The sequence below is a fragment of the Cynocephalus volans genome, chromosome 11, assembly GCF_027409185.1.
Source record: "Cynocephalus volans isolate mCynVol1 chromosome 11, mCynVol1.pri, whole genome shotgun sequence".
Classification (NCBI taxonomy): Eukaryota; Metazoa; Chordata; class Mammalia; order Dermoptera; family Cynocephalidae; genus Cynocephalus; species Cynocephalus volans.
Genome location: NC_084470.1, coordinates 110753182 through 110766739, shown reverse-complemented (window position 1 = coordinate 110766739; position 13558 = coordinate 110753182). Strand labels below are relative to the sequence as shown.

General features: G+C 40.2%; 1 protein-coding gene across 2 annotated transcripts in view; it reads left to right on the top strand.

Annotated features, from left to right (window-relative positions):
* The window catches only part of KCTD3 (potassium channel tetramerization domain containing 3), a 55498-nt gene that overhangs the window by 22965 nt on the left and 18975 nt on the right, over positions 1–13558 (top strand). For both annotated transcript variants that reach the window (XM_063113742.1, XM_063113743.1), the window contains one exon: positions 603–718. In XM_063113742.1, coding sequence (XP_062969812.1) covers positions 603–718 — 116 coding nt within the window. The remainder of the gene's footprint in view (positions 1–602; positions 719–13558) is intronic.

Below are 13558 nucleotides of genomic sequence, written 5' to 3'. Positions count from 1 at the left end.
AGCTACATCTAAATCTCCTATGGAGTTTATAAAAATGCAGTGGGTTTTCTGATTTAGTGGGTCTGGCATGGATCCCAGGATCCTTTTTCATTTTATTTTGTTCATTTTAAATCTACTCCAGGTTATTTTGGTGATCAAGGAGGATTGGAAACCACAGCTTCAGATGATAAGTTGTATATCAGTGTGAAAATGTTTGGGGCAGACTTTTCTCTGCTTTATGAGTTTTATAAGCTGCTTAAAAGCTTACAAGTTTCTGGGCCGGCCCCGTGGCTCACTTGGGAGAGTGCGGCGCTGGGAGCGCAGCAGCGCTCTGGCCGCAGGTTCGGATCCTATATAGGGATGGCCGGTGCGCTCACTGGCTGAGCGCGGTGCGGGCGACGCCCAAGCCAAGGGTTGCGATCCCCTTACCGGTCACAACAACACCAAAAAAAAGAAAAAAAGCTTACAAGTTTCTTATTTCTGGTCCCCAATGTTTCTAGCACATAATTTGTAGAAATGAAATAGATTTAATTTAGTCTCCTTTAAGATGTTTGTGATCTAGGTTTTGATTAATTTTAAAGATGGTGACTGACTAACCTTTTTATTTTTTATTGTCATGTAAGGAGTGTTCAGCCTTGGCGTTCCTGTAGATGCTCTGTTCTTTATTGGTAACCAGTTGGTGGCCACGAGTCATACGGGGAAAGTGGGAGTGTGGAATGCTGTCACTCAGCATTGGCAGGTGAGTTTTAACTAAAACATATTACAGAGTAAAAGTATTTCTGAAACGTATACTGATTAAGCATCTGTTTTATTATTGTAGAATTCATATCATTTCTGTTTTTGATTAAATAGAATATTAAATATATTTAGTGGTCAGTTTGTTTCTGGATACAAATTTAACTATATTTTCAAGAAGTTTAAATTCCTTTGGAAAAAGAGTGAGTTTTTAACGGTTGTTCTGGCATCTCTTCATTTCCTCGAAATTTTTTAAGCTCCCTGCCTTGGGCATGGTAGTCCAGGTAAACTTTATTTCCTGAAGCACAGATCTGTGTGAAAATACATAACCTGTTCAGAGAAGATAGCACATTAAATTTTCATAAGTACGTGAAAGGAATAAGAAGGAAATAAGAATAAAAACAGGTTAATACCTGATTCAAAAGGAAAGAAAAAATTAAGGACTTAAGCAGCAGGGAGGGACATAATCAGATCCATGTTTTAGAAAGATAACAGTGGTAGCTAAAATGCAAGGTGGACTAGAGATCAGGGAAGAATCTACTCCAGTAATCCAGCAAGAGAAGCGGAGAATTTCAGTTAATGACAGAAGTGGCAGAGGTGGCGAAGATGAGTCTATTTGAAAAACATATCATAGACCTTCCTAAAATAACAGGACTGGCATCTGATTGATGTGGAGAATTAAAGAATGAGATAGATTTCTAGTTTTGATAATCTAGTGGTTAATAATGTTTTGAATTGATTGGGAACATGTGAAGAGAAGCAGGATATGCTGGTGGGTAGGGTGAGGAATAATTAGATTGATTAAGTGAAATTCCTGTGGCATCCAAATGTAGGTGTTCAGTATATTATTGAGAGTACTCCTTTGGAATTTTAGGAAAGAAGAAAGGACTAGAAATAAATATTTGAAATCCATAATACTTCTGTGATAATTTAAAAAATAAGAATCAATAAGATTTTCCATTGAGAGGGTATATAAAAGAAAAGTCAAAATTAAAACTGATTAACATTTAAGAGGACAGAATTGAAGATCAAGCACTAAAGGGACACATATGATATGATTGAGAAATGACACTGGTTATCATTTGCAAATGTATATTAATTAGGTTTTGGTGGGGGAAAGCCAGGTTGCAGGAACCGAGGAATTAAAAGATCATAGATTAAAGACAGCAAATTCAGATTTATCTTTCAAGAAGTTTGGTGGTGAAGGAAAGCAGCGACCAAAGTGATAGCTTAAAGATCAAGGCTAGATAGAAAAAAAAAAAAAAAAAGAAGATGCTCAGTGCTTTATTTTTTCTCTAGAATAGGGGAAGCTTGAGCATGCTTGTAGCCAGAGAGGGGAGTTGCCAGAGAAAGTACCTGAAGATTGAAAGAATGGAGGTGATTTCTGGTTCCATAGAAATCAGGACTGTATGGGATCTGGAACACAGCTAGAACAGTTGACCCAGCAGAGTAGAGACACTTCTTTCTCTATAACAGAAGGGTGAGGAAGGATAAAGAGAAAGACATTGGAAGTATGTATCAAAATTTGTAGAGATAATAAATCATACGTTTGCAGTGGACCTGGGTGATAGAGTTATGCAAGTTTCTTTCTCCATTAGTGCTCAGTATTGGGAACAGGAGCAAGAGATAAGAAAGCAGAGTATTGGCCAGATTTAGGATTGGAGTTTTAATAAAATGAATGTGATACACCAAGGGATGAAAAAATATAAAGATGGCAAGTAGTTGAAATTGTGAGATCAAGAAGTGGTAGTAAGGAAGTGTGAGGTAGGCCAATAAGGATGCAGAGTTGTCAAGGCACTAGAGGGAAGTTAAAGTAGATTGATGACTTATAAGGAAAAAGAATTGTTGGAAAGATAGGAGGTTATGGTCAATGATTTAAGATTTTAGTGTCAGAGTAGTTCTCAGTATATAGACAATTTAAATCACCCACTGGAGAGAGTTTCAAGATGGCGGCGGCTGCGGCGGCTGGCGCGGAGTAGCTGAGGTGGAAAAGGTGGCCACTGGGCCTCAGGCAGCCGGGAAACTTGTGGACCTTCCTCTGGCCATCTCTTAAGGGAGGACTGCTGCTGCTGGCCGGTCGTAGGGGCTCAACGCCACTTTGCCCCCGGCAGGAGAGGCTGCCTCATTTACAGGCAACAGCTTTGAAGTGTGGAGCAGGAAAAGAACTGATTCTTAGCTGCAAAAGTGAGTCTTGAAACAGGGAACACGGCGCCAGGGCTGCTGTGGATGCAGCCAGGTTCCCGGAGGCTGGGGCCGCGCTGAAGGCGGCCAGCTGCCCTATTCAGGATTCGAGGTTTCAGGCCGGCATTAAAGAAGATTCCTGGGAGCGCCCGAGCGGCGCCGCGACTGAACAGCCCGAGGCGGCAGCGCCGAGAACACGGAAGGCAACAAACCAGAGAAAGAGCGAGTGCCCGACCTGGCACAGCACTGTGAGTGATCCCTGGCACAGCTCTGTTCGGGGGGTGGATGCCCACGCGGCTCCCGCCTGCACCACCAGGCCACTCACTGCCACGGTGCTGCCTCCATTTTCCCAGGTGCGGGCAGCTCCGCCCTGCTCGGCCATCACTGAGCCCATTTGCTTGGCCTGGCGCGGGGCTTTCCGGACCCTGCGGGCCGACCTCCTCTCCCACTCCCTCCGCGGTTCTCTGGCAGGGCTGGGGGTGTGGGGCGTCCCGACCAGTTTTGGGAGGGCTAGGAAGTACGGGCGGGCCGACTGTCACTCCACCACACCCTGGACTCCGGCCCCGGTAAACTTCCTGTTGCTGGGAGGCAGATACCATCTCTGCGACCACCAGTTTGGAAAAAAGCCTAACGAATTTCTGGTTGGGAATAGTGTGGTAGGAGAGTTCCCAGGTCCGCTTGAACCTGCCGGAGAGCAGGCTGCAGGCAGGCACTAGACTCGGTTTATACCGGGGGGATACAAAGGTGAACAAGACCCGAGAAAGATCTACACAGTGCTACAAAGGCACCCAGAGAGACCGGTCGTCTGTGCCTAGCAGAAACCTGGTAGACTTCCTGGGCGAGGCGGTGCTGAGCAGGGTCTTGAAGGCCCAGCTGATAGACGAGGGGTGCAGAAGACACGCCCCAGCCCAGCACAGTGTGCACAGAGGGGGGAGACGTGCGGCCAGGGAGGTGGAGACTCGACAGAAACCACACACCTGGTGGGGTCGCCACTGCACGATCTAACAGCCTGGGCCAGAGCACACGGAACGGGGAGAAGTCCTGTACAGAAAGTGAAAGCTCAACAGAGATCACACACCCTGTGGTATGTGATCCACCAGCCCAGCAGAGTACAAGCTGACTAGAAAGGTGGATCCCCGGAGAAGCCCAAGACCCGAGGCAACCACACACACAAGACACTAGAGGCCAACTGAGCAGTCACGGCGGGAGCCATACCAAATTGGCAACCACAGCAACATCCTAGTTAGTCATTAGTCTTAAACCGGTGGACTGTGAAACCCCCTGCCACAATGAATAAACACCAAAAAAAAGACACCAGAAATACAAAAAATCAAGAAAGTACACCACCAAAAGTTAATAAATCTCATACTCTAGATCCTATAGAACAAGAAGCCCTTGAAATAACTGACAAGGAATTTCGAGTGATAATTCTAAGGAAACTGAATGAGATACAAGAAAACTCAGCTAGACATCATGATGAAATGAGGAAAAGTATACAGGATCTGAAAGAGGAAATATACAAGGAAATCAATGTCCTGAAAAAAAATGTAGCAGAACTTGCTGAACTGAAGAAGTTATTCAGCGAAATAAAAAACACAACGGAGAGTTTAACCAGCAGGCTTGTCGAAGTTGAAGAGAGAACCTCTGAACTTGAAGATGGGCTGTTTGAAATAACACAAGCAGACAGAAAGAAAGAAAAAAGAATCAAGGACATGGAAGAAAATCTGAGAGAGATATCAGACAACCTCAAGCGCTCAAATATCCGAGTCATGGGTATTCCAGAAGGGGAGGAAAATGGAGATTCCATTGAAAACATATTCAACAAAATAGTGGCAGAAAACTTCCCAGGTATAGGAAAAGTCACAGATCTTCAGATCCAGGAAGCTCAATGATCTCCAAACGTATTCAACCCCAAAAGGCCTTCTCCAAGACATGTCATAGTCAAATTGGCAAAACTCAGAGACAAAGAGAGAATCTTAAAAGCTGCAAGAGAGAAGCGTCAAATCACCTATAAGGGAGCCCCAATCAGGTTAACATCAGACTTTTCATCACAAACCCTAAAAGCTAGAAAGGAATGGGATGATATTTTCAAAATACTAAAAGACAAAGATTGCCAGCCAAGAATACTCTACCCTGCAAGGCTATCCTTCCGAAATGAGGGGCAAATAGTATATTTCTCAGACAAACAAAAACTGCGGGAGTTCACTACCACAAGACCACCCTTACAAGAAATCCTCAAGGGAGTACTGGGTTTGGTTCCTGAAAAATAACTACCACTGCCATAAAAACCTAAGAAAAATCTAAACCCGCTAGTACAATAAAAATGGCATTCGGGAAGAGAAAACAAGCTAACAAAAACACTATCTACAACCTAAGGAACCAACAAACAAAGAAACCAAACAGTAAATCAGAAAGCAAGGAACAAAAGACACCTAAGACAACCAAACAACCAAGAAAATGCTAGGAATAAATCAACACCTTTCAATAACAAGTCTTAATGTTAAAGGCTTAAATTCCCCAATTAAAAGACACAGACTGGCTGACTGGATCAAAAAGCAGGACCCAACTATATGCTGCCTACAAGAGACCCACCTCACCCATAAAGATTCACACAGACTAAGAGTGAAAGGATGGAAAAAGATTTACCATGCAAACAGAAAAGAAAAACGAGCTGGAGTGGCTATTCTTATATCTGACAAAATAGACTTTAAACTAAAAACCATAAAAAGAGACAATGAGGGACACTACTTAATGATAAAAGGACTGATCCATCAAGAAGACATAACAATCATAAATATGTACGCACCCAATGTTGGAGCAGCCAGATTTATAAAACAAACTCTATTAGACCTAAAGAAGGAAATAGACAATAATACCATAATAGCAGGGGACCTGAACACTCCACTGTCAATATTAGACAGCTCATCTAGGCAAAGAATCAGTAGAGAAACACAAGATCTAAACAAGACTCTAGACCAATTGGAATTGGCAGATATCTACAGAACATTCCACCCAACAACCTCAGAATATTCATTCTTCTCATCAGCACATGGATCATTCTCCAGGATAGATCACATATTAGGTCACAAATCAAGTCTCAATAAATTCAAAAAAATTGGAATTATCCCATGTATCTTCTCAGACCACAATGGATTAAAACTAGAAATTAATAACAAACGAAACTCTGGAAACTATACAAACACATGGAAATTAAACAGCATTCTACTTAATGACATATGGGTCCAAGAAGAAATCAAGCAGGAAATCAAAAAGTTTATTGAAACTAATGAAAACAATGATACATCATACCAAAACCTGTGGGATACTGCAAAAGCAGTATTGAGGGGAAAATTTATTGCATTAAATGCTCACTTCAGAAGAATGGAAAGATGGCAAGTGAACAACCTAACACTTCACCTTAAAGAACTAGAAAACAAGAACAATCCAATCCTAAAGTTAGCAGACGGAAAGAAATCATTAAGATCAGAGCAGAACTGAATGAAATTGAAAACCAAAAAACAATTCAAAAGATCAACGAATCAAAAAGTTGGTTTTTTGAAAAGATAAATAAAATTGACAAACCATTAGCATGGCTAACAAAAAAAAGAAGAGAGAAGACTCAAATAACAAAAATTAGAAATGAAAAAGGCGATATTACAACTGATTCATCTGAAATACAAGGAATCATTCGAGACTACTATAAACAACTATACGCCAACAAATTTGAAAATCTGGAGGAAATGGATAAATTTCTGGACACACACAAGCTCCCAAAACTGAACCGTGAAGACGTAGAAAATTTGAACAGACCAATAACAATAAAGGAGATTGAAGCTGTTATCAGAAGGCTCCCAACAAAGAAAAGCCCAGGACCAGATGGATTCACAGCAGAATTTTACCAAACATTCAAAGAGGAATTGACACCGATTCTTTACAAACTGTTCCAAAAGATTGAAACGGACGCAAATCTCCCAAACTCATTCTATGAAGCAAACATCATCCTGATACCAAAACCAGGTAAAGATATAACCAAAAAAGAAAACTACAGGCCGATATCCTTGATGAATATAGATGCAAAAATCCTCACTAAGATACTAGCAAACAGAATACAGCAACACATACGTAAAATTATTCATCACGATCAAGTGGGATTCATCCCAGGGATGCAAGGTTGGTTCAGCATACGCAAATCAATAAATGTGATACACCATATTAATAAACTCAAACACAAGGACCATATGATCATCTCTATAGATGCTGAAAAAGCATTTGATAAAGTTCAGCACTCATTCATGACAAAGACCCTCTATAAGTTAGGTATAGAGGGAAAGTATCTGAACATAATTAAAGCCATATATGACAAACCCACTGCCAATATCATCCTGAATGGGGAAAAGCTGAAAGCTTTTCCTTTAAGAACAGGCACTAGACAAGGATGCCCACTCTCACCACTCCTATTCAACATAGTGTTGGAAGTACTAGCCAGAGCAATCAGAGAAGAGAAGGAAATAAAGGGCATCCAGATTGGAAAAGATGAAGTCAAACTGTCCCTGTTTGCAGATGACATGATCCTATATATCGAACAGCCTAAAACCTCTGCAAAAAAACTGTTGGAATTGATAAATGATTTCAGCACAGTAGCAGGATACAAAATCAACACACAAAAATCAGTAGCATTTCTTTTCTCCAATAGTGAACATGCAGAAGGAGAAATCAAGAAAGCCTGCCCATTTACAATAGCCACCAAAAAAATAAAATACTTAGGAATTGAGTTAACCAAGGAGGTGAAAAATCTCTATAATGAGAACTACAAACCACTGCTGAGAGAAATTAGAGAGGATACAAGAAGATGGAAAGATATTCCATGCTCTTGGATTGGAAGAATCAACATAGTGAAAATGTCCATACTACCCAAAGTGATATACAAATTCAATGCAATCCCCATCAAAATTCCAAAGACATTTTTCTCAGAAATGGAAAAAACTATTCAGACATTTATATGGAACAATAAAAGACCACGAATAGCCAAAGCAATGCTCAGCAAAAAAAATAAAGCTGGAGGCATAACACTACCTGACTTTAAGCTATACTACAAAGCTATAATAACCAAAACAGTATGGTACTGGCATAAAAACAGACACACTGACCAATGGAATAGAATAGAGAATCCAGAAATCAACCCACACACTTACTGCCATCTGATCTTTGACAAAGGCACCAAGCCTATTCACTGGGGAAGGGACTGCCTCTTCAGCAAGTGGTGCTGGGATAACTGGATATCGATATGCAGGAGAATGAAACTAGATCCATACCTCTCACCGTATACTAAAATCAACTCAAAATGGATTAAGGATTTAAATATACACCCTGAGACAATAAAACTTCTTAAAGAAAACATAGGGGAAACACTTCAGGAAATAGGACTGGGCACAGACTTCATGAATACGACCCCAAAAGCACAGGCAACCAAAGGAAAAATAAACAAATGGGATTATATCAAACTAAAAAGCTTCTGCACAGCAAAAGAAACAATTAAAAGAGTTAAAAGACAACCAACAGAGTGGGAGAAAATATTTGCAAAATATACATCTGACAAAGGATTAATATCCAGAATATATAAGGAACTCAAACAACTTTACAAGAAGAAAACAAGCAACCCAATTAAAAAATGGGCAAAAGAGCTAAGTAGGCATTTCTCTAAGGAAGATATACAGATGGCCAACAGACATATGAAAAAATGCTCAACATCACTCAGCATCCGGGAAATGCAAATCAAAACCACATTGAGATACCATCTAACCCCAGTTAGGATGGCTAAAATCCAAAAGACTATGAACGATAAATGCTGGCGAGGCTGCGGAGAAAAAGGAACTCTCATACATTGTTGGTGGGACTGCAAAATGGTGCAGTCTCTATGGAAAATGGTATGGAGGTTCCTTAAACAATTGCACATAGATCTCTACCATACGACCCAGCCATCCCACTGTTGGGAATATACCCAGAGGAATGGAAATCATCAAGTCGAAGGTATACCTGTTCCCCAATGTTCATCGCAGCACTCTTTACAATAGCCAAGAGTTGGAACCAGCCCAAATGCCCATCATCAGATGAGTGGATACGGAAAATGTGGTACATCTACACAATGGAATACTACTCAGCTATAAAAACGAATGAAATACTGCCATTTGCAACAACATGGATGGACCTCGAGAGAATTATATTAAGTGAAACAAGTCAGGCACAGAAAGAGAAATACCACATGTTCTCACTTATTGGAGGGAGCTAAAAATTAATATATAAATTCACACACACATACACACATACACACACAAACCGGGGGGCGGGGGAAGAAGATATAACAACCACAATTATTTGAAGTTGATACAACAAACAAACAGAAAGGACATGGTTGGGGGGGAGAGGGGGAGGGAGAAGGGAGGGAGGTTTTGGTGATGGGGAGCATTAATCAGCTACAATGTATATGGACAAAATAAAATTTAAAAAATAAAATAAAATTAAAAAATAAATCACCCACTGAACTGACTTACAGATGAAAGTCTTTGAGATGGGGGATGGGAAACTATAAGTGACGTCAGTATGGACATTTGGTTGCCAAGATATTAATAGAGAGTGAGATAAAAGTTAACTGTGATCCATGTGCCAAGATCCTCAGCAAAGGTCATGGGTTGATCTGAAAGTGATAGTCTGAGCAGAGACATGATAACTCAATGGCATGATGAGTTGAGGTTGTGGGAGGAGCATTCTTGAAATATTATGACTCTGGGGAGATGGTGAGAAAATGAATGACTTCCAGGTAAAGGAATTACAATCTGGGAAAATTAGGTTTCATTTTTGATAAAGATGTCAAAGTCATATTTGTAGGAAAAAAATATTAGCTAGAGTAGGCTTTCCATGTAGGCACAGTAAAGGGCATTGTCATGGTTGTTAGCATAAAAATAATGGGCCAAGGCAATGGATACAAAATTACAATTAGGAGGAATGAGTACTGATGTTCTGTTGCACGGAAGGGTGACTATGGTTAGCAGTTAAGTTTTGAATACTACATAATAATTAGAAGAAAGACTGTTGAATGTTTTCACCACAAAGAAATGATAAAGGCATAAGGTGATGTATACACCAGCTACCCTGACATGATCATTATACAATATATATATGTATCAAAACATCGAATTGTACCCTACTAACATGTACAATTACAATGTGTCAATTAAAATAAATAAATTTACAAAAATAATAATGGGCCAAGGAATGTGGGAAAGAATGTAGATCTAAAGTTTAGTAAAGGGAAGTTGAATAGAATTCTTTAGTTGGTGATATTTATGTAAAGAGGAATGTGAATTTTAATGATTTATAGAAGTTCTGTTCTTAGGTGGATTACTTTACCAATCATGTCAAGTCTGAGCTTTTAGTGGCCGGGGAAACCATATTATCTATGCAGTAAAACTGCTGGAGTATATTTGGATTCCTAAAGGAGCATGCCTTTTTGTTACCTTTTTTGTTTTTTACTAACATTTTCACACCTGGTTTGTGTAGAAACTCTGGTTTGGGCTTAAGTCTTTTCAACAAACTGCTCCCCATGCAGTTCTGCATTCTTGACCAGTCTCCACTGAGTGATCCTGTGCTGACTGGGGGGCAGATCAGCTGTCCATGCTGTGTCCCAGTGTTCCCCCGATCGGTCTGTCTCCCCCACTGCCCATGCTGCAAACACTTCCCATGGGATGGGCCATGCTATGATTCACTGGCCTCTGGGTGGCTCCTTTTTTTCAGTTGTTGTGGCTCCTTGCTCCTGTGTGGGTCCACGGGAACCCTGTTAGTGTTCCTGCTGGCCTGAGGGCCATCAAGGCCCTCTTCTCCCCTGCAGCCTACAGGCAACTTCATCCGAAAGGCACAGCTGTGGCTTTTGCCAGTTACTGCTCCATGTGCTCACCAGGGCCAGCCTTGAAGCGGCTGGGGCTCAAAATGGTGAGAACAGTTCTTTCTTTCTCTCATTGTGGCTTCTCCTGCCTTCATGCACTCTGCAAGTATCTCGTCTTCTTCCCCTGAGCATTAGTGGCCCCAGCTTGGCTATAGGTGCTTTTTAATAGTTGTAAATTGTCTGATTTGTGGGAGACAGAGACGCTGGGGACCGTCTATTCTGCCATCTTGACTGGAAGCCTGTTTTTACTAACATTTTTAAAAGTACATACATATAAAATTTTTAGTATCTTTGAGATCCTTAAAACCGTGCTAGCATCCTCAAAGTGGATACTTAGTTGCAAGCTTTTGGTCCCATATCTGACCTGCTGCTTCTTGCTTCGTAAATGCATGAATTGCAAATCATGTCTGACAAAGTAGATTTGTTACACATTTCAAGGAGACCTTAGGAAAGTTGAGCATTCATGCAGCAAACACAGCCTTATAGGCCAACCAGATGAATTTCTTTGTACTTGAGTACAGAGATGGTATGTAATGAAATCTTGGCATCTGATCTGTAAATCTCAGCAGACAATTCTGACCTGAGGCTGACTTCTGTGACTGCTGTGACACCAGTTGTGTAAGTTCTTATTTGGCCTTTAGCAGCAGTTCTGCCCATGAGTCTCACAGAAAGTACACAGGACAATCCTTGTAGTTCTTTACTCCAGTTGTATAATGAACATTGATTTGAAGTATGTGAATCAGGTGAACCACTATACTCTGTGTGTGTGTGTGTGTGTGTGTGTGTGTGTGTGTAAGTCTAAAAGTGTTGTAAAATTTTTGTTGGTATAGCAGTGTCTCATTAGGACAGCTTCTGTAAAATACTAATGAAAATTACATCTCAAAAGATTAGTAGTAAGGAATTTGTGTTGTCAAATAGGTAGTCTAGGCTGAGTCACATAGCAGGATATCAACTTTAGGTCCTTCCCAAGTTGAGTTGAAATTTAGACTTATATTGGAAACATAGATTATACGTGTTTCATTATCATGTCAAAACAGAGACAGTTTTGGAAGTTAGTCCTGGAAAGTCATCGTCTGCTTTGCTTCCTAAAAAATCAGAATTATCCCTGTGTTCATTTTGAGGACTAGGGTTCTTCAGCCAAAGTCACCATCTGAGTGACAGCCTAGCCTCTAAGTGAACAGTAGAGGCTGCGTTTGAGGAGGAAATAGCACTCTGAGAATAAGGAGTCAGGGTGAAATCCTGTGGTCTGATGGTTAGGCTGTACAAGAATTGGGGAGGCTCATTTGATTTAGCTTCTCTCCTTTCTTGCTGTGAGGCACCTGTAGCACTGATGTCAGAAGCAGGCTTTTTTTTTTTTTTTTCTTGTAATAGGTTTACAAACCCTTTCATGTTAGGAATAGGAATAAGGTGGGCCCACAATTTGTTGGGGGAGAGGATTGATTTTTAGGTATGTGTTATGTACTAACTGCTGTCCTAAGTATGTTATATTTGCTTACAGAATTTACAGTATGGTAGCTGAGTTAGTTGATAAAAGTCCCTCTGCTACTGACATATAGAAATACTGGATAAAAATATTAAAACTGTATGTATAGTGTCTGTATGAAGTATTAAATTATATTTTATTCATGCTTGCATAACATGTATCAAGACAAAGGTTCTAGGGTCTGGGAGTTTAGCAAAAGTGGGAGGCATGGCTTCATGGAACAATGGAAATTGAGCCTCCTGCAAAAATCTGAAGCTTTAAAGGTCTGTCTTGGTCCCTGAGAAGAAGACTGGGAAAATTTTGCCCAACAGTCTTAGAACATGTGTTTGGTATCTTGGATTGAGGAATGGTGGTGTAGGGGGGAATCATCCATGACAAATTGAAAGGAAGATATTTAAGTTAGAAGTACAAATATGTGAATTGAAGCACAAAGACATGCCTTTGTGGTATGGAACTCCAATTTGAGAAACTAGTCTAGGAGTATTTACATGCCTAGAAGCAGACCTGAAACCAAATGGGACACTTTCATAAGAGAGGTTACTCCACACAAGGATAGGTGAAATAGGACTCCTATTTAAGAAATAATCACTGCTAAGGTGAGCTCATAACACCCCCCCCCCCAATGTTTGTAAACCACATGTGGAAGCAAGTGAGGGAAAGTCATCAAATGCAAAATATAGGAGTATTCATGCCCCCCAAACTGGAAATAATTGAACAAGTAGAAAGCTACTAAAAATAAATGTTTTACATTATTAAAGAGATAAAGGATGGAATAGACTATAATGAAGGAATAGGACCAATCAGGAAATGGAGGAAAATGAAATACTAGAAATTAAAAGGTCATTGAAAACTTAGAAAAACAAAAAACTCTCAATGTGTTAAATAGAAGCACAGCTAAAAGACGATTAATGAATTGACAAACCTATCTGAGAAAATCATTCACAATGAATTGAGAGTGAGATGGAAAATATGAAAGAGAAAGAAAAAATGATATTTTGGAAAGGAACAGAGTGGAGGAGAGGCAGTATTGGAAAAAGATAAACCGCTAATAATTTGGAAGAAATAGAGAAAGACAAGAATCTCTTGGGTAAACAAATGCACCAACTCTTAAGAGGCTGAATATTTACATACATTGTGGTGTAAAAAAGATAAAAAATATGATAAAAATGTCCACAGAGTAATGACATGTTGCCTGTAATTAATTAGACTTAAAGCAGACTCATCAACAGCAGCAGTAGATGCCA